This window comes from Apium graveolens, chromosome 4 (genome assembly GCF_009905375.1).
Source record: "Apium graveolens cultivar Ventura chromosome 4, ASM990537v1, whole genome shotgun sequence".
NCBI lineage: Eukaryota > Viridiplantae > Streptophyta > Magnoliopsida > Apiales > Apiaceae > Apium > Apium graveolens.
Window position 1 is genome coordinate 110,820,431 of NC_133650.1, and position 25,384 is coordinate 110,845,814.

Sequence of the window (25,384 nt, forward strand, 5' to 3'; positions counted from 1 at the left end):
ACTTTTAATGGAATCAATGTATATTAATTCTCATATAGAAATATAATGACTTCAGGTCTAAGGACCATTACCTCATTATCACTGTGAGAATTACTTATGACACAACAGACATGTAGAATCTCACATTGGGTCTGTCCAGCACTATGTACATATACATCTGCCTGTGTTTTTGACTTTAGTATCACTATACCTATGATCAATGAGATGTGATCATCAGCAACAAACACACCAGTCTTAATGCATTATTATTGTCCCTTAATAATAATACTCGACTAGGGACCTTTAGGAATATTGATACTATTCTCATAATCTCATTTCTAAGTCACGTACTTAGAGATATAGAATTGCATATCATATTCTAAGGACATTTATTAATCTAACATTTATATCGCAGTAAATTAAGAATTAATAAATTATAAATAGAATAATCGATAGAACATAAACATTAATAATCCTAATGTCTTAAACTAAAACATCATAGTGTTGTCTCTAGGGCACAACCACTAACACGAATGACCCCTAGGACATCAACGGGAGAAACTCCCTTCAGAATGGCCTATGGAACCGAAGCCCTGATTCATGTCGAAGTAGGCTTGGAATCATATCGAACTGAGACCTACAATGTAGAAACTAATAGCTTCGGGCTAAGGGAGAATGTCGACTTATTAGAGGAGGAAAGAGAAGCCGCCCACCAAAGGAACATGAAATACTTGCTACAAGCGGCACAATATTATGACTCCAACATCAAGAAGAGGTCTTTCGGAGTCGGAGACCTAGTCCTAAGGGAGCTGGCCGCATCTATGCCGGCCAAACAAGGAAAGCTTCAGCCTAACTGGGAGGGGCCCTATAAGGTGATCGAGGTCATTCGTCCCGGAACATACAAGCTTGAAACACTATCGGGCGAAGCAATCAAAAACACTTGGCACGCCAGTCGACTTCAGAAGTTTTATCAGTAAGAAATTTCTTTAAAAGTTAAAGTTTGTACTTGAATTTCATATGAGGAATGTAAGCAGTTCGATTATTAATAAAGGTGCATTTTCTGTCACGTTTCTTTATTAAGTATCGAAGCCGTGACCGCCTGAGTGTTATCTAGGGGTGACCCCGAAGACGATAAACACTTCGCTCACCGCCTTCGACAAATTTGTTAATGAATTACGTATCATAAGGGGCAATCCCACAAAGCTCAAACATCCTTCACTACACTACTATTATTTAATTTGCACGTAGAAAGGGCGAACGAAGGGCCTTAAGGGGCAATCATAAGATAAGCCTGTATTCTTCGCCCTTCCCTTATTCGTGTGATATTAAAGAGGTCCGAAGGAAACCCTGTCCAGGGGCAATCTTAGAAAAGGACATGATCCTTCGGCCTCAATCACGATTGTATTTATAAACAAATATAGAATGAAGATGGCCTGGTCCAGGGGCAATCCCGAAGAAGACCAACCAAAACTTCTTATTGACCGAACGAACAATGACATGCTGATCAAGGGGCAATCACCGAACGATCAGCATCCATGTTCCTTCGCCCAAGAGCAGTAACTTAAAGCATTAACAGCCCGAAGTTACCTTCGGCCTTTAACCATTGGGGCCATAAGGGGTAGTAAGGCATCAAAATTGCTAAGGCAAAAGCCGAAGATGCGATTCATTTTATTAAAATCGTTAAGTAAAATTGTTAAGGCAAGTCAAGCCGAAGACACAATTCGTTTATAGAAATTGCTAAGGCAAAAGCCAAAGATGCGATTCATTTTACTAAACTCGTTAAATAAAATTGTTAAGGCAAGTCAAGCCGAAAATACAATTCATTTTATCAAAATCGTTAAGGCAAATTGATAAAGCCGAAGATGCGATTCATTTTATTAAAATCGTTAAGGCAAACTGATAAGGCCGAAGAGGCGATTCATTTTATTAAAATTGTTAAGGCAAATGAAGCTGAAGATACAATTCGTTTTATTAAAATCTTTGAGACAAATAAAAGAAACAATGCTGACGAAAGATGAAAGATGCATTAAAATATAAAAGCCCGAAGGCTAGTTAAATTATAATAGCTCGAAGGCAGGAGTATCGATTATAAAAAATAAAATTACAAGTTAAGAAGATGAACAAAGAAAGCCGATGCAAGAGTTGGGTACAACCATGGAAATACCAACGGCAAACTTCACAACAAGATCATCTTCAGTCATGTCAAGCACCTCAGTGCTGAAAGCTTAGGCCTGAGGGTCTTCATCCGAGAGCTCTTTATCTTCTCTGGAGGAGACATGAGGGGCTTCAATTGCTGGTCATAGGATCCTCCAGGCTGTCATCCAGCAACTGCTTATAATCCCAATTCAGGCCATAGGCCTTCTCCAGGACATAGTCAGCGCCGAACTGGAAGCAACGCTCCTCCGTCTGGTCCAGCTATTTTTGCTTCTTCCGAAGCTCCTTGCGGGACTTCTTCAGCTGGACGTTCCGGTGGGAGATCCTCCGGTTCACCTTCGCAAGGTCCTCCTCCAGCTTAGCCTTATCCCCCTTCAGCACGGTGGCCTGGCCGTCCAGGACATCGTTCTTGGTTTTCACCCTTACAAGTTCCTCATCGGCCGCCGTGGCCCTCCTCTCCAGCTCCTTCACCTCGGCCATCTGAGTCTCCATATCCCGAATTTTGTCCTCCACGGCCGCAGCCCAAGGAGCAGCCTGCAAAAAAGACAAGACAAAAGCATTAAACAAAGAGAAAGGTGCCGAAGGATAAAAGGCGAGCGAAAGAAAAAATGAAGAAAAATTAAAAACATACCAGGGATAAAAAGGACAGAAGCTCAGTGCAAGCCTCGGTCGGAGAAGCCAAAGCAAAGGTCGGCAGATCGGCCGGGAGCTGGAGGCCGTGGCACAGGTCTGAAGCCACCTCCTTCGTAGACTGCCTCGCCGGGTAGACAGTATGATCAGACGTCAACACGTCCCAGCCAGGGAGATAAGACTGAACGATCCCCTCCCGGCTTCGGGTCCTCTTGGAAGGGTTCCCTTCCCTCACAACCACCGGCTCGTCCTCATCATCTCTATCAGAGGCCGCTGGAGCCTGACGAAGCGGCGTGACCCTCTCCGCCTCGGGTCTCTCCTCTGTCTCCCCGGAAGGATTCGGCGTGGCCCCTCCATCAGCAGCTTTCTTCTTCGCCGCCTCTTCTGCGACCCTCTTTTCGGCCGCCATAGCCTTCTTTCTTTCAATCAGGGCCTCCCTGGAAGACACTGAAACATAAACAAAGGCAAAATGCATCAGATAAAGAGACAGAATAATGGAGCGTATGAATGAACGAAAGACATCTACTAAAATATTCTGATAGACAAAGGAGAAGTTTGTTACCCCCGCCCCACAAACTTAGTAGCCATTCTCTATCCCAAAACTCCTCGGGACCCAGCTTGCTCACGCTGACGTCTACCAGGGCCGCATAGTCCTCCTTCTCCCTCTCTGTTAGGCTCGGAACGAGGAGCAATGAAGGGTTCACGTCCCGCCAGACGGAAAATGGAGCCAACTTCCGACCACTCACGAAACACCAGTGAGTATGGGTCTGCTTGTTGCTGGAGTTGGTGGCCTTTCAATCCGCCCGGCCAGCCAGACGAGCAATGGTATAAAATCCCGGGCTCTTCGGGTTCCTTCGGAAGTCGTAATGCCACCAGAATAGCCTCGGAGTTGGGCGAACTCCGGCATGAAGGCACCTATTTTGGAAGCAGTTGATATGGATGAACCCATTGGGATCCATCTGCCCCAGAGCGATCCCCATCTGTCTGAAGTGATACTTCACCATCTTCAGTATCGGCACTCGAAAGCCGTACTTGAACGCCGCCTCTGAGATCCCGACAGCACAGTCGCCGTACCCTTCCGGCACTCCAGACGTATCATAAATCCGCTCGTTCTCCTTAGGGGCATAGAGCTAGAAGAAGTTTCGAGGGACAAAGAAATCAGAATACATCTGAATTATCCTAACCTTCGACAACTCCGACCGGTTATTCGTCGCCGGGTAATTCGCCACCGATCCAAAAAGATCCCGGCCCGTTCTCTTGGGGCGAATAGAAGATGTTCACACCAAAGTGCCCGACCTTGGGTCCCAAGTCTCTGGGGGCGATTCGCTCGGTCCATGTCCCTGTATTCGGAAACAGAGAGACATTAGTCCATGTACTCGGGACAAGACAAAGAAAAAATGAAAAATATTAAAAGGCCGAGTACATGTCCCAGAACCGAACGAACAGAAAAAGATCTGGAGTCGGCTCCCGAAGGCTGTTCCAAAGGGCAGGTTCCCGAAGGAAGTTCTCGCCCCCAAAAACCCTTCGCCTGCCATCTTTAGACTCCAAACCGCCTATTTGTCCCTAGGGTCGGCTCCCGAAGGATGTTCTTAGGCCAAGAACCCCCCGAAGAGAGTTCTTGGCCAAAAAATGCCTCGCATGCCATCTTTAAACCCATGGGGGAACCCATAAAACTCCTATTGACTACCCAAAAGTACCCAAAATTTTGAAAGGGTGAAAAAAACACAGCAACACAAACATAAAACCCAGAAATGTCCCATAAACTCAAAGACTTGACGAAAACCACCAAGCCCACATGCAAACACCCTAAAACTCAAAAACTAGCATGCAGGTGCAAAAAGCAATGGAAAAGCAAAAAAGAACTTACTGATTTGAAGATGTTCCTGGATTGAGATGGGATAGTCTGGAAAGACGGAATTGTTGTTGCCCGTGATTGAGAAACTCACCACAGTTCGCTGCTATGTATAATAAAATGGAAGTGATAAAAAGAAAAGGAAATGCACAAATAGACTTTATATAGGCGCCCAAAAAATTCAGAAAAGTGACGTTTGGGGGTTTTTAAAATAGACGTCCCATACTAAAACGGTTGAGATTCAACGGCTGAGATTGGGCCATGGAACGACGTGCCAACAGCTATCGCTTTAGTGCACTACAAGTTCCCACAAGCTTGCCACGTGTACGACCGAAGATCGAGGCGGAACTGAAGCAGTCGCCCTAGGGTTTTTTCGCCCCAATATGGGCCAAGACCGGTGTCCGTCGGCCGGCCCGAAGGCCCAGCCGAAGGACAGGGACATTTGGTTATAGGCCCAACAAGACCCATCGAACGAAGGCCCAATGTACAATTAAGCTACTAGGCCGAAGGTCCTTCAGGCCCGCGAGACGAATGCCCACGGAAGTCCCAGGCCAAGGCCCACTCTTCTTCCAGACCGTTGGAAAGGATAAGAGGCATAACGCCCCCTTTTCACTCCCTCCTTAATAACGAGTAACGTATGAGCATTCATGAGTAATATGGATATAAAACCCCCTGGAAAGTAAGACAACATATTTTTCTTGTGTTATTTACCCACCTTTACAACCAGATTCTTATTCTCACACCGGAGGTGAATCGGGGTATCCACCCTCGCATTCTCTTCATTTTCAAGTACCGGCCGAAGATATTTTTAAGGCGGCCGAAGTCTGGGCGTAACAAAGGTATTGTTCATCGATCTATAAGGCCCTAAACTAAAAATGGGGTTTGTTTAAGTTGAATGGGCTTGTATAACATGATAAGAGGTGATAATGGGCCTGCGAGTTGGCAACAGAACCTAATCTTTTTCTTTTTTGGCGAGAGGAACAGGGGGGAAATTATAAAATTGACAATTTTTTTTTTGTCAAGGAAATTAACAAGTTTGTAACACAAGTAAATTCTACAATTTTGAACACTGATGCGTTCTCTGAAGAGGTTAAAATAGATAATCTATGCAATATTATGTGTACATTCATGTGTTGGCCTGTATTATGAGACACTCCAGGGAAAAAAAAGACAAATAACACACTTTTACACTAATATTGTGGTTAGTCGGGTCGTATGAAAAGAGAAAGAATGTAATTAAACTTGAATTATAATATATGCGTTTCTCACATTTTTCATTTTTTATCTATTCGATTCATAACACAAACTAGAGTTAAATCACCTCATTTTGAGAAGGACATCTCAATTCCTTCTTATGCTCATTTTCTTCGTAATTTTTATCTAAACAAATTTGCACACGCTCAACTTGTGCAGTTCTGTTTGTTTTTTTTATCTGCCTGATATGGATTAGTTAAAAGAGATGGAAATCTTCATAATATAAAGAGATGAAAATCTCCGTAATATAAGGTTTTGAAATTAATGTTAAAAAATTATTGTGCTATTAGAAAAAGTACTGGTAAAAAAAGTATTGTAAAATATAACTGTTTGATCATTTTTTATATGTATATATTTGATGTAAAAATTAAAAATAATAATACTTTTGAGGAGATTTGATGTTGAAATTAGCATTTCTTTTTCGTAAAAACTGAAAAAACGATTTTTTTCAAAAGTATGGGAAAATTACCTCCTCTAATACCCGCTTTTATGTTAAAAGTATTTTTAAAAAACAGTTTTTAAATTTTAGCAAATAGGTTTTTTAACAGTAAAAAACTGCTAGTTTGCAACAGCAATACTAAACCAATACCAAACCTAAATCTGGATTAGTAATTTAATCAAGTAACTGTATAGAATATATATAAATTATAGTAAGCAAATAAATAATAATTATCATAATGATCAAGAAGCCAAAACCATCCTCTCCTCTTCATTTGCGGTCATCCTCTCATGACCAGAAAACTGAATGCTCCCTGGAGTAACATTCTATATATGACGAGCAAGAGCTTTTCCACAAAGTATAGCATTTGATGGAATGCCGTACTCGTTCGCAAGATTTTGAACTGAGTTGTAAACTCTAAGATAGAATTGTTGCCCGAGGTATTGCCTTTCCCATGTAGCAGACCTCATATTCCACATGCCTTGGTTGTCCAAAGAAACATATATAGCACTCCAAGAGTTGGGATATACCTGAAAACAAATTAAAGTTTTAAGTTAGGAAAATTTGCTTTATGTTTCGAATCAGTCTCGTCACTGCAATCTGCAACTAAATTACTGTTAGGTTTAGCAAAGAAGAGCTAAAGGATGCATTACTTGAACAGTATGTCTGGTAAGAGCATCAACTAGATTGTAGCCCTTTCTACTAGCTTCTGTCCATTTTCCAGATCCGTAACTGTTGACAAAATGGCACACCGTTATAACCAAACTCCCTCCCTCACAGGAAAGTTCAACATCATAGACTATAAACATTGTGGCTTACCCGATGGCCCAGAAATCATAGCCATCAAGATGCCAAGATTGCATGTTTTGCTCATTGTTCTGAAAGACAACTTCAATGAAATCATGGTGGGAGGCAGGCATAACTGCTGTAGCAATGTACGCAGGACCTTCAGAAGGAACACTTTGTATGGAATTCGTACTGAACACTCCAGGGATGTTGAAGTAATCAGCGAGTTTTAAAGGGGTATCAGCATTAATATAGGAGACTCTGTTGACGGCATATCTTTGCTTGCCGTTTATTAGAGGAGCTGAATTTGTCAAAACAATTGTTTTTGCTGGCTTGATAGTTCCATAATGGAAAGAACCCTGAGGATTGGGTCTGGCTGCATTTGCTGTCAAATTCCATCTTCAAGAAAAGATTTTTGAAAAAAATCATGCGCAAATCAATATGTATATACTCAACAAATGCAACAGAAATATTGTGAAATAAAAAGGCCCGACAAATATATACCTGTAGGTTCTGGCCTGTTGCATAGACCAGTGAATCTGATAAGTTGGACCGCCAGGTACTGGTCCAGATACAGGGGTACGGGAGTTACTGTAGTGTAGTACTGCAGTGCCTGTGAGAACACGGCTTGTAAATCGTGTTGATGCAACAATATAGTAATCTTTTGGTTGCTGATCTAGAGTAACTAGCACGGTGACGGATTGGCCAACATGCACATCAAGAGAATCATACATATTTTGAACAGTGTGAGATCCTTCAACTTCGACCAGCTTCATCATGTGTCCCTGAATCCTGAAGTTCAAGGTGGCTGACAATCCCACATTTGAAATCCTAAACATGTATGTTTTACCTAAAAATAGAAAGTGATTGTATAATTGTCAGAAACACAGTTCAGACAAGACTAAATCAATTATAATGACAAGGTTAAATCTCAAAGGCATGAAGAATTTTTAGTAACAAATTAAGCTTTTAGTTCAAATGTTGAGGACCTTGATCACCGCTGTAGGAAGACTGTGTTTGTCCGTTGATAAGAACACCGTCAGGAAATGTTAAAGACTTTCCAGAATCGAGATATTGTCTTAAACCCTGATAACAGGAAGACAAATTATTATCATATAAGAAGAATTGGAAAAGGATCGCGAATATGTCAATTATGGGAAAGGAATTTTGTTCTGCACCATCCACAATTTAGCCACTTTAACTTTTAATACAAAGAAACTGGGCAAGGTAGCAGAACCAGTATGTAAGGGCCAATACTTCCCAAATTGTCTCTTACGAAAATCACATGCATCCCTAAACCCACCCACTCACCCAGTTCTACTATTACCGGCCTGCCCTTTAAGTCCTCTTTTTTAATCAGTTAGAATATCAAGATGGAAAAAGGTGCCTGAAACAATGGAAGGAATATCTCTATCCTCAAAGGAAGAGCACTGCATATTCTTATATCGAAAAGAGAAAATACCACAAAATACTAAGTCACCAAGTATACACAAGAGAAATTTTACCAAAATAAGAATCCGTGACAAGCATGTTCCTGTCATTTGAAACTATTATATATCTTAACAGACATGCTCTACTCCCTTCATTCTACTTACTGGCCAAAAAAGTTCTCCGTCCTTACCAAAAAAGCTACTAAATGAATTCTGGATAGTAAATTGTGTAAGTGTACAAGAAAGGAACCACAATTACAAGTACACAACAGAAATTAAAATAGATTCAAATCATTCCATTGTACTAATGTTGTGTACTTAGATTGAAACTTGTGGTTTAGTTGTTTAACAAAAATCAGACTTTCTATAGAGACTCGTATATCATGGTGAAGTTACTTTTTCGAAATGTTATAGAATCATAACAAGTAGGAATGAAAACAACACATGTGATCCTTACCTTGTGGTTACCCTTGTGCCAGTCACCAATAAGTAAACTAAAATCTGCAGCTGGTGTGGGATAGGGGATTGGAATTCTAGGTCTTGAATAGACATTTAGTGCCCCAAATCCTCCAGCAGCTTTGTGCATTGCAGTAGATGGGAAGTATGTGTATCCTCCAATTTGATCTTTTGGTTGAAACTTGTACGTAAAATTAGAATTTGGAGGGATAGGGCAATTCGTCCCCAAAACTCCATCTTGCCAAGAGTTTTTTCTCTGTTTAATTCCATTCCTAGTTAAGACATAAGAACTTCTTTTCATACCAAATTCAATATTTCATATTCCTAAATATACACATCACTTGCATAATTCTATTTGCATATAAAGAACAGAAGCGCCATATTGTTCCAAATTCCCCTCCAGCAAAACTCATTTGAAAAACAGGTGCAATGGGTTTTTTATATAATTGTTATACTTATGTGAACAATTGAGACCATCACACTTCATAATATGATACAGACCACTATTAGTAAGGAAAGGATATCTGGTTTATGCTTCATGATTCCTCATCTTCCACTAAAAAGGGTAGACGAATTAATTTAAATGTAGTAAGACGTGATGAATTTATAAATGTTGTGTCAGCGTAGCAAGACAACATTCTATAACCACACAAGCTGACATTTTGTGTACTTTGATGATTTAAAAATTGATAATATAATCAAATATAAGATCTAGCTAAGATAATAAGCATAATATACATATTTAAGCCCTGCTCCCAACACCTTCAGGTATAATAAGATTATAATAGCTCATCTGACTCGGCCCTCGAGTTTAAATCTTGAGAACTTCCACATTCTTAACAAGTTTATATTGGTAATATGCAATATATTACCCAATAATTGTAAAATTTACACAAGACAGCAAGGATATCAATGGCATTTTCACAGAACATCTAGATCCACTTAGGAGAGAAACTGACCATGTTAGAAGAAAGGGCTCATCCAGCTTGTTGAAAAGATTAAGAATAATGTTGTCATTAGTAACAACATCAAGTCTAGGTCCAGGAAATTGTCCATTGATCAAAATGACCTAACAATAATCACAAATCACCAAAAAAATCAAACTAACATTCTAATAAAACAATCAAAAACATAAACCCTACAACAAAATCAAGAAATCAAGTCACCTGTTGAGGAGCGCCAAGAGGAGAAGCAGTTCCATAAGTAACAGTCCATGTATAGTACTTATAGGGATCCTCTGCTTTCAAAACACTCAAAATACCAACAACTAGTACAAATATCAGCTGAATAGAAGCAGCTTGGGACATGGCACAACAACAAATGACAACACTTTTAAGACCTTAGAATCTGCAAAATGCAACTACTTTAAGAACAACAATGCACAAGAATACTACAAAAACAAGATTAGAGAAACTAAACATAAATAAAAGATAAAAGAATGGGGACATACATGGGGCTTGAGTGATCTATGTATAGATATGGAAAGGAAGATATGTTCTTGAATGTATATGTGTTTCTGTTTGGTAGATTAATGTAGAGTGGCGGTGGGAGCATAGAACTTACTATTTATAAATAAAATTACAGGAAAAGGAAAGTAAGTGTGCAGGAATATATAATGTAAAGTTCCGCCCAACAAATTGCATAATTGGCGGTAATAACGCGTATTGGCCAAATGATTAACAATGATTAATTTTGAGTTAGCTGGCATCTTAATTCCCCATGAGGCAACTACTCTACTACTACTAATAATTCTGAAGTGTTAAACTAGTGCTAATCAGTGGTTTAGTTAGTACTAATGTGATCTAGTACAAATGAACAGGAGAGCTTGAACATACTTGCTAGCAAATGCCAATAAGAATGTGGGGTCTGACACCTGTTAAATGCATGGGAAAAACGACGCCATTTGCTGACTGCTGTAAACATAATTTGAAAAAGCAGGTCAAGCTATATTAAAATTAAAATATTACTAATTTAGAATCCGTGCTAACACAAATTTTTTTTAATATTATATAATTATATATATTAAATTACAACTTTTAAAATACAGAATTTGTTTATTCAAAATTTTTTATATGACGTACTTTAATAATAATTATACATATACATATATATTTATAAAAAAATAGTACACATTAAATTGGCAACACATTAACAATAACTATCAAAAACAATTAGATAAAATCATGATTATGCATTATATATAATAAGGATATATTATTTGTTTATTTAATTTAGAGGTATTTAAATTTGAGAAAACTAATATTAAATTGAAATATATAGCACTATTTTTTATTCTATGTGTGTTTAAGGAATATATAATTTTTTTAGTTTAAAAGATAATTTTTATCCCAGTTCAATAGTATACAAATCACATTTAGTTTTATTTTATATTTTTTTATCCCGAGACCTGTTATACTGATCAAATCCAACTAGTTATATTTAATTTGATTTTAACTTTATTTAAGACATGATAAATATATACTTTTGTTTGATTCAAATAAATGATATATATTATTTGTTTCAACTAGTCGAATATAATTTTGTTTTACCGTGAATGAGTTTTATAAAAAATTTAGGTAACCTGAATAAGTTTTATAAAAAAATTTAGTCAACATGAATAGTAAATAATAGTTTGTTTTAGCTTGGTGCTATTATTTTGATCGAAGAATTATCAGTTCATTAATTTGAATTTTTAAGCTCAATCAATGGTAGTTATTATTTTATTTTAGCCCAAAATTTATGACACCAACTAAATTCAACTGATTATACTTGGTTTGAATTTAAAATTTATTTTAACATGCACCAATAGTATAATTTTGTGTTAGTTAAGATAGATAGTACTCCCAGTCCCTTCCAAATTTCCAAATGTTTACATTTGGGTTGGGCACGGAGTTTAATAAAAATGATAAAGTAGCATAGGAATGTTAAAAAGGTGAGTAAGTTGGTGGTATCGATTAATATAATATGTATATAAAGTGGGTATAGTGGATGTAGTTATTTTAAAATTTATAAAAAAATTACTATTTTTGGAAAATTTTGAAATGTAATTATGTAAATTTTACTGACAAACGAATTATCTCTGGTCAAGTTTTGAAAAAAATATCATGAATAACATAAATACAAAAGCAATCATATGTATTATATTAACACAAAACTATATAAACCCATATACGATTCCGACTAACTAACTACCAAATTTTTAATATTTCGGCCTGTAATGTACGAATGTTTTATTCTTTATTTTAAAAAAATTAATTTTTAATTTGAAATAGTTTTAAAAAATCAAATTAAAGTTCAAACAAACAAAAAGATTATCGAGTTTTTTTTATTTCGGCTCTATCTTTAGTTCTATAAATTAAATTTTGACGGTTTTACAACTAACGCGAAACTCACGAAATAATGTTTAATTCAGTGATGGTTTAGAAATTTTGTACAAAAAATGGTGTTCGAAATTTGAAGATAAAAAGTAATTGCGAATTTTGCATTATTATTTTGTTCGGATAACTACTTTTTTTAATTTAAATAATTGAAGGGGTAGAAATTTTATTTAATTTAAAATATCTACTTATTATTGGTTATAAAATATTTATTTATTTAAATCCAACTGCTATGATCAATTTGTTTAAGAATCTAATGATTCATATTAAATTGACAGTGCAAGGATCATAACTACCAAAATCAATCAATTTACTTACAAAAAACAGAGACATTTAGGTAACGTTTCTCAAATCAGCTCATTCAATTTTTTTAATTTTCTCAATTTTTTGAGTTAATAACTACTAAAAATTACTGTTACCTTATATTCTCCTAAATATATTATTATCTTTCATAATACTCTCCTAAAATTTCTACAATATCTTCCATTATGATTTTTGAAATCAACTTATCATCATAATATTTCTCTAAAAATTCTACTTTCTTTTAAAAATTTTAGAAAGTCGCTGCCAAGCACTCAGTAAACTAGATTTTAATAAAATCCTGGTAATGGATGTTATATAACAAGGATTTAATTATATTACAAGTCATATCATATACTAAGTAATCAGTACTTCCTCTGTCCCTCTCATTTGTTTACACTTTTCTTTTTGGGATGTCTTTTTCAATTGTTTATATTTCAAAATTTTCCGAAAATAATAAAGTTTCTTTAAATTTTAAATAACTATATCCACTACTTCCTCTTATACATATAATATTAACCGTTTACACTACTTTACTCATTTTTTTTAACTTCCCTTCATTATTTTATCATTTTTCTTATAGTATATTGCTATAAGATCGATTAAAATCTAAACATAATCGTGTCAAAATCTAAATAAAGTTATAACTAGTCAATTGTTTTGTTAGCGATTGTCGAAAATGCACAATGGCTGACATAACATAAATGGATTAATGGAGGGTCAGCATCCATGTGATATGTTTGGTAGTTGAGGTTCAGTATTATGCAACCCAATTTGGTTAAGCTTTATGTATGATATATTGTATAAAAGTTTTTCCATGGCGTACCTGGGTTCCACACTGCATCTACGGCACTCCTTCGGCTTTATTATATTTGGCACCTATTCTAAGGCTAAAGTATAGTCTGATAATTTAGTATTAAATTTTATTAATTTAGTTTTAAATTTTATATATATATATATAAATTTAAATAATATTTTTTTCTATTTAGGAGAAAAAATTAAAAATAATCAGATAATTCGTTTTTACAAGAGTCTTAAGGTGCGTGTCAAGTCTCGTCTCCCAATATAAAGAACGATTTTTATAATGTATGTATAAGGGCACACAATAATCACTAACTTTAATGAATTTGATACGGGATAATAGGCTAAAACATAATCGAAGCGATCTAAAACTTACAATTGGGTTACTGAACTCAAAAAACTTGCATTTGCATAATTCAAGAAATTAAAACTTGCATTTAGGTCACTACCGTTAACATCACTAATATAATAAAAACTATCTTGCAACTTACAAAACTGAACTCAACCCAAACTTGCATTTACATTACTAGATTAATAAAAACTTGTAATTAGAGTTACTAAATAAAAATAAACTTGCAAATGGGAACTAAATAAAAATAAACTTACAAAATTCCTCAAACTCTCTCCTCTCTCCACCTCTCTTCTCTCCCAATCTCTCTAACGCCATGTTTGGGAATTAGTTGTTAGATGTAACTTTGAAGTAACTGTTTTGACTAACTGATTGGGTAAGTTTTGAATAGCTGATTCAATTTAGTTGTTTTGAAGAAAATGTTTGGTGGATGGATGTTTGAATTAACCGTTTGTACTTTAATTACACACATGCCAATCATCTAATTGAAAAAACTCCTCCAAGGACCTTTTTCAAAATTAGCCTATTGGGACCAAAAAGTCATTTCAATCAGCTAACTACCAAACATCAATATTATCTTTTTTCATTTGGTCAACCATCTAATTTAATACAATAAGCTAATTTTATCTCAAAAAACTAAATTCCAAACATGGTCTAAATCTAACCGTGAATACTATAATATAATATTTAAAACACGATTTTCATTTTTATGATTTTCGATAAATACAAATTTGATTTCAATTGTTATTTTTAATATTAAAACTAAATTATTAATTTAATTGAGTAAATAAATGTATATAACTGAAAATATATGTTATTTTATAATTTTTTGACTTTGATTACTGAATTGCAAGTTGACCATCAGTTCAATAATTTAATTGCAACTTTTTAAGGGTTCAGTTAGTTAATTGCAAGTTTATATTAGTTCACTTAGTCGAATGCAAACTTTTTGATTTCAGTAACCCAATTGCAAGTTTTGGGTCAGTTTGATTATGTTTTAGCCTATTAACCCAATTTGATACATTTTAATTGTTTCTCTAATCATAAATATGATATGACCCGTGTATTTAAAATAGCTTCACTAATAAAAACGTATCAAAATCATAAAATTTAGTGTTTACGGTAATACAAGAGCACACATTAGACAGACACGTACTGGTAATATTACCTACTCTGCTGCTATTGTGCTATGCTTTCTTTGCAGCACCGCTCTATGATTTTGACTTTCTCATAATGGTAAATTTAAATTTTTTCCGTGAACTCCCCGGGCCGCGGAGACGTTTGGGCACATTTCTGGCCTCGATATTTAAAATAACCAAAATGGATGTCAAATCATTGTTGGGCCACGATCCAATTAAATTCATGACATTATTTCAACAAGAATGGTAGTTTACATGCCCATTTTTGTGAGGGGAAAAAGCACTATAAATTAGAAACTAAAAACTTTGGAACTAGATTTCATGAAACTGTTGAGTTGATCATGGTTATTTTATGATATGCACACGAGAAGAAATTATATGTCATATTTTGGTTAATTTTTTTGATTATAAATATTGATGAATCATGATTAATAGAAACAGTGCTTATAATTACACATTTTAGAAGATCTTATAACAAACTATTTTCTCTAAGGTTTTGTAAACCCTTGGGAGGGCGTCTCTAGTCTACGTACCAGATATTATCCTTTTTAGAAATTCTTTTCTCGAACTATATCTAGTTTTTTCTTTTGCAGTTATCATGGAAAAGAAGGACAACAATAATGAGCATAGAGGTGATGATAAAGCATATGATGATGAAGAGAACGAGTGAGTTTTAGAACAATGATAGAGGTAAGAAACCTCTTGTAAGAAAAATTACTTTGAAATTACGAGTTGGAGAAAAGGAGGATGTGAAAGTAAAATATGAGAATTACCCTTATTCTGTTTTATTTGTGGCAAATTGGATCATGGAGATAAGCATTGTGATGAGCACAGTGGCCATAACCCGATAAAATATAAATATGGTTTCGAATTGAAAGTTTCACCATGAAAGAAAAAAAAAGGTGAATCAGAAGAGACCTCCTAAACGCAAATAATTTCTCTTGGAAATTATTTGTTTCAAAACCAAAACAGGTCCCGCAAAAGCGAAAGGATGAGAAAGTGGGAGAAGTTCTTAAAAAGCTTGGGGGATGCTGCTATAACAGAAAAAAGAAATAAAAATTTAGAAAGCTCTGAGGAGAAAATCAAATATAGAGGAGGAGCTCGTAACAATAGAAAATCAAATTAGAAGGGAAAAATACTAAAAATAATGGAAAAGAATTAATGTTCCGGGAGAAAGGGATACGAAACTCTGAAGAGCGTAAATGAAAGCGCGTGATCAGGACCAAAAGTAAGTTGCAGGCCGGTTCACTTAATATAGAGTTTATGGAGCTTGTAAATGGTTCGGTGAAAAAGAATAATTGCTCACTTATTGTTCGGAGTTTGATGTGCAACCCCGCCAAGGGCCATGATAGGCCTTCTGTAGAACTGCTGGGATTTGGGGAGCGTCTATGCAGTAAATGCGCTGAAATATTTGATTAATTTGGAGTCTCCCTAATTTGTTCGGAAATTAAAATTAAAAAATGTGTTCTCTATAAGCTATTCTAACGAAGGGCGTCAAAGAAGTGGAGGTTTAGCGTTGTTGTGGGATGAAAAAGTGAACATCACGCTTAAAGTAATGTCACTTAATTTATTTGATTGCATATTTAGAGTGTCAGATGGGATTGGATTGAATTGAGATTTATAGGAATATATGACTTTTCGGAAGATAAAAATAAAAGCAAAACTTGTGATCATTTAGAAAAGCTGAACGAAAATAACACTATCCTTTGGATTTGTGGAGGTGATTTTAATTTAATAATCACCGCAAATGAGAAAAAAAAAAGTGGTTCGGGCTTCAATGTACATGATGGAGAGAACTTCAGGAGGGTCCTTGACAAGTGGAACTTTCTGGATTTGGCTTTCATTGGTCACGAATTCACATGGAATAATAACATAGGAGGAAGTGACAATATCAAGGAATGTTTGGATATATTTTTTTCTAATCAAGCCTGGAAAGATACATTTTGGGCTCTTTTGGTACACATCTCCCGAAAAAAATCTGATCATCTGCCGATCTTAATTAATATCAAACACATGGTAAATAACTCTCAATGACGTAGAAAAGTTAAACTCTTTCATTTTGAAGAGATGTGGCTTCGAGAGGAATCATGTGGTAATGTTATCGACAGTGACTGAGATGAAGTAGGCTCTACTGTTTCAAAAATGAAAAGTTGTGCAAATCCGAATGAACGGGCTAATGGAACAAGACAAACAAATAAAGTTATTGGCCAAATCAGACACCTGGATGCACGCATGGATAAACTAGAGGCCAGAGAAGAACTCTTTTGGCACCAAAGAAGCATACAAAATTGGCTAAAAGGGGGAGACACAAACACATGTTTTTTTTCATGTTAAGGCTAATCAAGTAAGGGACCGAAACAATATTTATGTAATAAAAGATGAAGCAGGAAATCTGCATACCAAAAAAGAAGACATAACATGTGTTTTTGTGTCTTTCTACAAAGAATTATTCTCTTCACGTGATAGTTCTAATTCAAAACCCATTACCGGAAAAATCACACAAAAGATTGATAGTGGAATGCATATGATGCTGAATTCACCTTACACAAAGGATAAAGTGCTTGAAGCTTTAAAAAAATGCATCCAACAAAATCTCCTGGACCGGATGGTATGCCTGCTTTAATTTATAAAAAAAATGGAACAATGTGGGCTCCGATATTTTAACTTTTGCTCATGACATTCTTAACAATAATGCTGATATTTCTCAAATTAATCAAACTCATGTCGTCTTAATTCCAAACAAGAAGCATTTAATCGCCGGTTGATTTTAGACAAATAAGTTTATGTAATATCATTTATAAGCTTATAGCTAAGGTGTTAGCTAACGGACTTAAAAATAGTGTTGCCTGATGTGATTCATGAGTGTCAACGCGCTTTTGTTCCCGGGCGTTTGATCCGACAATGTACTATTTGCATATGAGTTGTTTCATTATCTCAGGAAGAAGAAAAAAAGAGTTTGAGGATACATGGAACTAAAATTATATATGAGTAAAGTTTTTGATAGAGTCGAATGGAATTTCATAGAGAAAATAATGGAGAAGTACGGATTCCCGGAAAGCTTCACTCAACTGATTATGAGGTATTTATCCTCGATTTTCATACTTTATATTAGCAAACGGGTTGCCTTCTGAGAGCTTTTCTCCTAGTCGTGGTATCCGTCAGAGAGATCCTCTTTCTCCCTTCTTATTTCTCTTATGCGATGAGGGCCTTTCAGTCTTGATTAGGGATACAGAGAAAAATAAAAATATTCACGGCGTGAAGATGGTAGATCCAATATCTCACCTATTTTTTGTAGGTGACAACTTGTTATTTACTAGAGTCTCCGACACTGAAGCAAATAGAATGATGGATATTTTTTCAACCTATGAGTTAGCTACTGGACAAAAGGTCAACTTGGATAAATGTGAGATTTCTTTCATCCGAAATATTGAGCAAGAAAATAAAAACATGCTTCTAATGTAGTTGAAATTTAAAGCAGTGGATATCACAATCGTTATTTAAGTTTACTTACTTCTATCAGAAAATAAAAAAAAAGTTTGTTTTCCAAACAATCCAAGATCGAGTATGGAATAAGCTAAAAGGTTGGAAAGAAAAGTTTCTGTAAAAATCTTGAAGAGAGATATTGATTAAGTCAATTGCTTAGGCTATTCTAACATGCACTATACAATGCTTTGCAATATTCGATAATGTTCTTCAACAAATTGGAAAATTATGCAGGGGTTTTTATCGGGGTCAGAAAGATGTTGAGAGAAAAATGGCATGGGTTTCTTGGTCTAGCTTGTTGTTGGTGTACCTCCATGACAAAGTTGACACATCATCAATGATTAGAAGTAACACATTAGCAAGGATTAGTTACTAAATTTAGTATTAGTAAATAGCAAGTCGGTTAGATGTTTAGTGGCTAAGTAATAGTTTTGATATAACCTTAGAAACATTTTTTCATCTCTCTCTCTGAGATACACAATATGAGAAACAGTTAGGCTCTTCAAGATGTATATTTACTATTGTCTTCTTCTCAATCAACAAACTTAAACTCCATTAATGAATTCAATTAGCTCTACAGTTCAGATTTTTTTATGGTATCAGAGCGGATTCGATCAACTATTTGCTAATTGACGATTCTCAGTTCATATACTAGCGATCTTCTTCTGCAATTTCATCGAAATCTCGGTTTCTCTGAATTCTCTTTCCGGAATCTCTTTTCAATATCTGCATCCAGTGTTATCTCTCTCGTTATGAGTTCATTACTATTTTGTTTGCTTTGTGATATACTGTAATGATCTATACAATTGTGAATTGATAATTGATCTTTAAACCCTAGATCTGTACGTTGTTCACACCGTACGTTATTCGATCTCTTACGATATAGCTTGTTATCGTTATATTTTATGTTTCTTCTTCAAGATTGAAATTGATAATAATTCATCATGACTGGTCATAATCGAACAAAGAGTCCTAAACAAAGATTAAGTCGTTATGGGATGCCATGAGTGATGTCAATCCGTTACCTCAATGCACATGCTTAAAGTGCACCTATAATCTTGAACAGAGAGTTCAACAGATGAAGGAAACACAAAGAATGATCCATTTTTTGATGAAGCTAAAGGATGAATATTCTGCTTTGAGAGCTAATATACTGATGTAATATCACATGCCAAATGTTACTAGTGCTTACAGGTTGTTTGCCCAGGAGGAAAGGCACAAAGAAATTGCTCAATCTAGTGTTCAAACTAATTCTCTTGCATTTTATTCAGACAACAAAAGGTTTAATGGTACCAGAAATTTCAGGCCAACTGGTGTTACTAATGGAGTTGGTGTAACTAATTGTAAGCCTGCGGGAACTTTTGTCAAGAAGCCCGGTTCACAATACTTTTGCACTCATTGTAAGATTGTTGGTCACGGCAATGAGAGACGCTTTAAACTCCATGGTTATCCACCAAATTTTAAGAGTTTTAAATATAGGAAGATTGCTGCTACCGTGTCTACACAAAGTGATGAAGCTGGCCTCAGTAACAATGATCAAAATTGTGCTATAACAGTTATCCAATTAAAACAATTAATGGGAATGTTATAAAAACATAAAATATCTAAAGACCATGTCAATTCTTCTGGTCATTCTTCTCATGCACTTCTTGCAGGTAACTTTTGTCTATCATCTACTACCTCTATAAAACTGGATTTTAGACAGTGGTGCAACATACCATATTTGTTCTAGTTTGGAGTTGTTTACTAACTATAAAGCTTGTGAAGATTCAGAAAGATATATTATTCTTCCAGATGGTAGAAGAATTCAGATATATCATATTGGAGATGTGATTCTTACTTAGGACATTATTTTACACAATGTTCTTCATGTTCCTGAATTCAAATTTAATCTCATCTATATTTAGACTTTGTGTAAATACATGAACTGCAATATATTTTTTGGCCAAGTCAATTATTTTATTCAGGACCATTCACAGAAACAACCTCTGAAGCTTCTTGGTAAACAACACGGAGGCTTTTACAATGTTAGTGCATCTTCAACCAATTCTCTCACTATCTGATGTTCTTCTGTTGATGAGGCCAAATTGTGGCATTTTTGTTTAGGTCATATACCATTTTCTCAGTTAAAGATTGTTGCTCCTCAAAAAGATGTGATTAGTCAAATATGTCCCACTTCAAGACAATGTAGACTTTCTTTTTCTCATTCTACTATCAAGAATTTAGCTGCATTTGAATTGGTACATTTAGATTTATAGGGTCCTTACCAAACTAAAACCCCATCTGGTTATAATCAGTTCCTAACAATTGTTGATGACTTTAGTCGATTTACCTGGGTGCATCTTTTAAAGCATAAAGACATTATTGATATTTTGAAGCATTTTACTGCTTATGTGACCACCCATTTTAAGACCACTATAAAAGCTTTACGTTCTGATAATGCTAAGGAGTTTTGTGAAGGAGCAATACAAAGTTTCTGTTTACAGAATGGTATTATTCAACAGCGAAGTTGCAGCTACACTCCTCAGCAAAATGGAGTTATAGAATGCAAACATCGTCATTTGCTTGAAATTGCACGAGCTTTATCATTTTAGTCCAAGCTTCCTCTGACTTACTGGGGTGAGTGCATTCTCTGTGCCACGTATCTTATGAATTGTATGCCATTAAAAAGCATTAATAATCATACTCCTTATTTTAAACTCTATAAATCAGAACCATATATTATTCATATTAAAACATTTGGATGTTTGTGTTACACTTACACAAATGTTGTTCATCGTACTAAATTTGATCACAGGGCCAATCCTGGTATTTTTGTTGGTTATTCGTTATTCTGTACACATAAAAGGTTACAAGGTTCTTGATTTAACAACCAAACATATTGTTACTTCTCGGGATGTTATTTTTCACGAGAAGCATTTTCCATATCATTTCACACCAATTTCTGCTGCTAATACTTTTCTAACTACCATATATTTGAATGTTGTTACTTTTTTTAATACTGACACTTTTGACACTTTCTTTGATAATACTGATATTGATCAGAATTTAAATAATATTCATCCTAGTATTAATGTGTAATCTACTGATATCACTAATATTCCACATTCATCCCATATTCGTAATTCTACCATGACAGAGTCTGATTCCCCTTCTAGCTCCACTTTGGTTGATCTTTGTGACACTGTTGTTTCTACCCCGTTAAGACAATCCACTAGAGTACATAACAAGCCCTCATATCTTAATGACTTTTTTTGTAATTCAATTGCACTATCTGGTATTAATCCTCATTGGTGTAATCTTGTTCAATATGATACTTTACCTATTTCTCAGAAATGTCTTATTACCAAAATTTGTGATGTTAAAGAACTATCTAATTTTGCTGAAGCATCTAAACACCCTTTGTGGGTAGAAACTATGTCCAAATAAATTGATGCTTTGAATGCCAATAACACATGGGATCTCATTGATCTTCCTAAAGGTAAAAAGGCTATTGGATCAAAATGGGTCTTTAAAGTAAAACTTAAATCAGATGGCTCATTAGAACACTGCAAGGCACTTCTTGTCGCCAAAGGTTTTAATCAGCGTTATGGAATTGACTACGAAGAAACGTTCTCTCCTGTGGTTAAAATGGCCACCATTCGATGCCTTATTGCAGTTGCTGCTAGTAACCGCTGGCCATTGTACCAACTAGACTGTTAGGAATATATGTGCATTAGTTTGATGATATGTTTAACAAAACACTTAAGTAGAAATTTAGTGTCTGTAGCCTCAACGGATAAGACCACTTTGGCTATCCGTTGATGGTGTAGCTTTACTTAGAAATAAGTCTAGTATTGTAGCATATTTCAGTCTCTGTATTTAAAATTGTAATTCTTAGAAGTTGAGAGAAACTATGAGTCATGTTGACTACTAGATGATATGCAGATAGGAAGGCCAATTGTAAATATTTCATGCCTTGTAATTTTGTATAAATGAAGTGGTATCAACGGATGACTTAAAAGACCTTCAACGGATGAGAAGCTAAGCTTCAACGGATGTCTCTAAAGCTTCAACGGATAACATCCTTCAACGGATGAGAGCATCAACGGATGAAAGCTTCAACGGATAACATCCTTCAACGGATGAAGTCATCAACGGATGAAAGCTTCAACGGATGTTCTGCTAATCAGCCGTTGATAAGTGGTAGTTGTACCTACAAGCAGAGGCACGTGGGTTGACAGAGAAAACTGAGATGTGGTAGCCGAATTTCAGGATCAACAGAAAAAGCAGCCGTTCTTCTTTTGTACAAAGTTGCAATAGTCAACAAAGTACTTGAGTGAACAGGAAAAGAAGCAAGTGAAGAACTTATTTTACTATTGTAATTTTATATTGTTTTTCACTTGTACACTTGGTAATATATATGAACCAAGAAGAAGCTAGTAATTAGATAGATTTTTCCAGAGCTGTTAAGAAATATCTTGAGAGAAAATTCATCTAGTTTGTACTAGGATGCAGCTGTGATCAACATTGTTGAACACAGATTTTCTAATATACCATCTCTGGTGGAACAACAAATCCACCAGAAAAGTTTTTAAGGTCTGTTGTGTTCTTTACATTTGTGCTTGAATATATATCTGTCTGTATTAGCTTAAAGCAATTCACACACTTGTTCTTCTTGAACACACAACTTTATAAACTGCTCAAAACTTGAAAAAGTTTTGAGATTTACATTCAACCCCCCTTCTGTAAATCTCATTGTTAGTCTTCTAGGAATAACAATTGGTATCAGAGCAGGCTCTTGACACACAAAGAGTTTAAAGATCTTGGAATCTAACAAAGATGAGTAAGAAGGATATTGGAGTAAAGATCCCAGTTCTTGACAAAGACAGTTATCACCACTGGAAGGTGAAAATGCACCTTCATCTACTCTCCCAAGATGAAGGTTATGTAAACTGCATTGAGAATGGTCCTCACATTCCCCACAAAGTAGCCACAGTTGCTACGGCCACAATTGCTGTTGGTCAATCCATTCCAAAACCCAGAGCAGAATGGACAATGGAAGACACAGAAGAAGTCCACAAGGATAAGAAGGCTATGAACATTTTGTTTAATGGTCTTGACAAGGATATGTTTGATAATGTGATAAATTGTTCAACTGCCAAAGAGGTTTGGGACACAGTTCAGCTGCTGTGTGAAGGTACAGAACAAGTAAGAGAGAACAAAATGCAGCTTCTCATTCAACAGTATGAGCACTTTCATTTTGAAGAAAATGAATCTTTAAATGACACATTCAATAGATTCCAAAAACTGTTGAATGGACTGAAGCTGTATGGTAGAGTGTACCAGGTGAAGGATTCAAATCTTAAATTTTTGAGATCCTTACCAAAGGAATGGAAACCCATGACTGTTTCCTTAAGAAACTCTCAAGATTATAAGGACTTTACTCTTGAAAGATTATATGGAATCTTGAAGACTTATGAACTAGAGTTGGAACAGGATGAGGTATTGGAGAGGGGGAGAAAGAAAGGAGGTTCAGTTGCATTGGTAGCTGAAAATGAGAAAGAATGCAGAAAAGAAACTGTGAGATCTACATCAAGCTCCAAAGATGGTGTAAGAAATCCAGAATCAGACAAGGGTAAAGGGCAAGTTGCTGAAAATGAAGACAACTCCAGTCAAGATGACTCTGATGGTATTGATGAGCATCTTGCATTTCTGTCCAGGAGATTTGCAAAGATGAAGTTCAGGAAAAACACTAGAGCCACTAAACCCCATAAGAACATGGTGGACAAATCCAAGTTCAAGTGTTTTAATTGTGGTATGAGTGGACACTTTGCAAGTGAGTGCAGAAAGCCAACCTCTGAAAAGAAGAAATTTGAACAAGTAGATTACAAAAAGAAATATTTTGATCTGCTCAAACAGAAGGAAAGGGCTTTCATTACTCAAGAAAGAGACTGGGCAGCTGATGGAGAAGAAGAGGATGAAGACATGGAATATGTTAACTTGGCTCTCATGGCTGATTCTGAGGAGAATGAAGTTAGTTCATCAAGCAACCAGGTAATTACTACTGATATAACACAGCTTACTAAAGAAGAGTGCAATGATGCTTTTAATGACATGTCTACTGAACTGTATCATTTGCGTGTATCTCTTAAATCTCTTGCTAAAGAAAATAGTAGGATTAAAGAGAACAATCTGTTTTTAAGTAATAGAAATGCTGTGTTAGAAGATAAGTTAATTGACCTAGAAAAGACTAAGCTGCATTGTGTATCTGTTGAAAATGAACTAGCTGAATCTATTAAGAAAGTAGAAATACTTTCCAATCAATTAGAGAAAGAGCAAGAGGTGATTAAAGCCTGGAAAACATCTAGGGATGTAAGTGCTCAAATTGCCAAAGTCCAAGGAATTGAATCATTCTGTGAAACTGCCTGGGATAAAAATAAAAAGAAACTGGAATTAATTGATGGACTGTCAACGGATGTGGAATCAACGGATGATGAAAGTTATCCGTTGAAGGAAGAAAAGGAACATCCGTTGAAGGTTCCTCAATTAAAACAGGCAGATGTTTCTAAAAGAGAAAATCTAAAGAAACTCAACAAAAAGTTTGGTTCAACTTCAAAGAACTTTGTCAAAGAAGGAGCAAGCACATCCAAAGATGTCAGAAAGGTGAATGTAGGGCACATGACCTTAGAACAGTTAAACAATAGGCTCAAGATGGTTGAGGATAAAAAGGAATCCAAAAGGAAATCCAACAGAAATGGGAAGGTAGGAGTTAACAAACATAACAATTACACACCTGACAAGTATGCTCCTAGAAAAAGCTGTGTGCATTGTAGTAGTGTTAATCATCTATCTGCTAACTGTAAATCTATTAAGAAATCTCCCATAACTGTACCCTCTTCCATGCCTAACATGTCTGTATCACCTCTACATGCTCTGCCTGTTATGTCTCAACAAAATCCTTATGCACATTTTG

General features: G+C 35.6%; 3 protein-coding genes across 5 annotated transcripts; 1 reads left to right on the top strand and 2 right to left on the bottom strand.

Moving 5' to 3' along the window:
- Positions 1-551: 551 nt before the first annotated feature.
- LOC141718860 (uncharacterized) lies at positions 552-956 on the top strand. The gene has a single exon (XM_074521236.1). It carries the CDS (start codon positions 552-554, stop codon positions 954-956), a length of 405 nt encoding a protein of 134 aa, XP_074377337.1.
- A 1,112-nt stretch (positions 957-2,068) lies between these two features.
- Positions 2,069-5,316, bottom strand: LOC141719021 (uncharacterized). 3 transcript variants are annotated; one of them, XM_074521399.1, is made up of 3 exons: positions 4,631-5,316; positions 2,765-3,210; positions 2,069-2,667 (listed from the first exon to the last, which is right to left on the bottom strand). In XM_074521399.1, coding segments are annotated over exons 1-3 (720 nt in total). In that variant the 5' UTR covers positions 4,632-5,316; the 3' UTR covers positions 2,069-2,394. The 3 variants fall into 3 exon arrangements, with proteins under 3 accessions (XP_074377500.1, XP_074377501.1, XP_074377499.1); XM_074521400.1 differs by having other exon boundaries at positions 3,326-5,316; XM_074521398.1 differs by lacking the exon at positions 4,631-5,316 and having other exon boundaries at positions 2,765-3,315.
- A 1,162-nt stretch (positions 5,317-6,478) lies between these two features.
- Positions 6,479-10,588, bottom strand: LOC141719020 (L-ascorbate oxidase homolog). The gene is made up of 9 exons (XM_074521397.1): positions 10,431-10,588; positions 10,147-10,327; positions 9,940-10,049; positions 8,982-9,252; positions 8,084-8,180; positions 7,599-7,944; positions 7,128-7,493; positions 6,962-7,040; positions 6,479-6,838 (listed from the first exon to the last, which is right to left on the bottom strand). Exons 2-9 carry the CDS (start codon positions 10,285-10,287, stop codon positions 6,635-6,637), a joined length of 1,614 nt encoding a protein of 537 aa, XP_074377498.1. The 5' UTR covers positions 10,288-10,327; positions 10,431-10,588; the 3' UTR covers positions 6,479-6,634.
- Between the last annotated feature and the right edge of the window lie 14,796 nt (positions 10,589-25,384).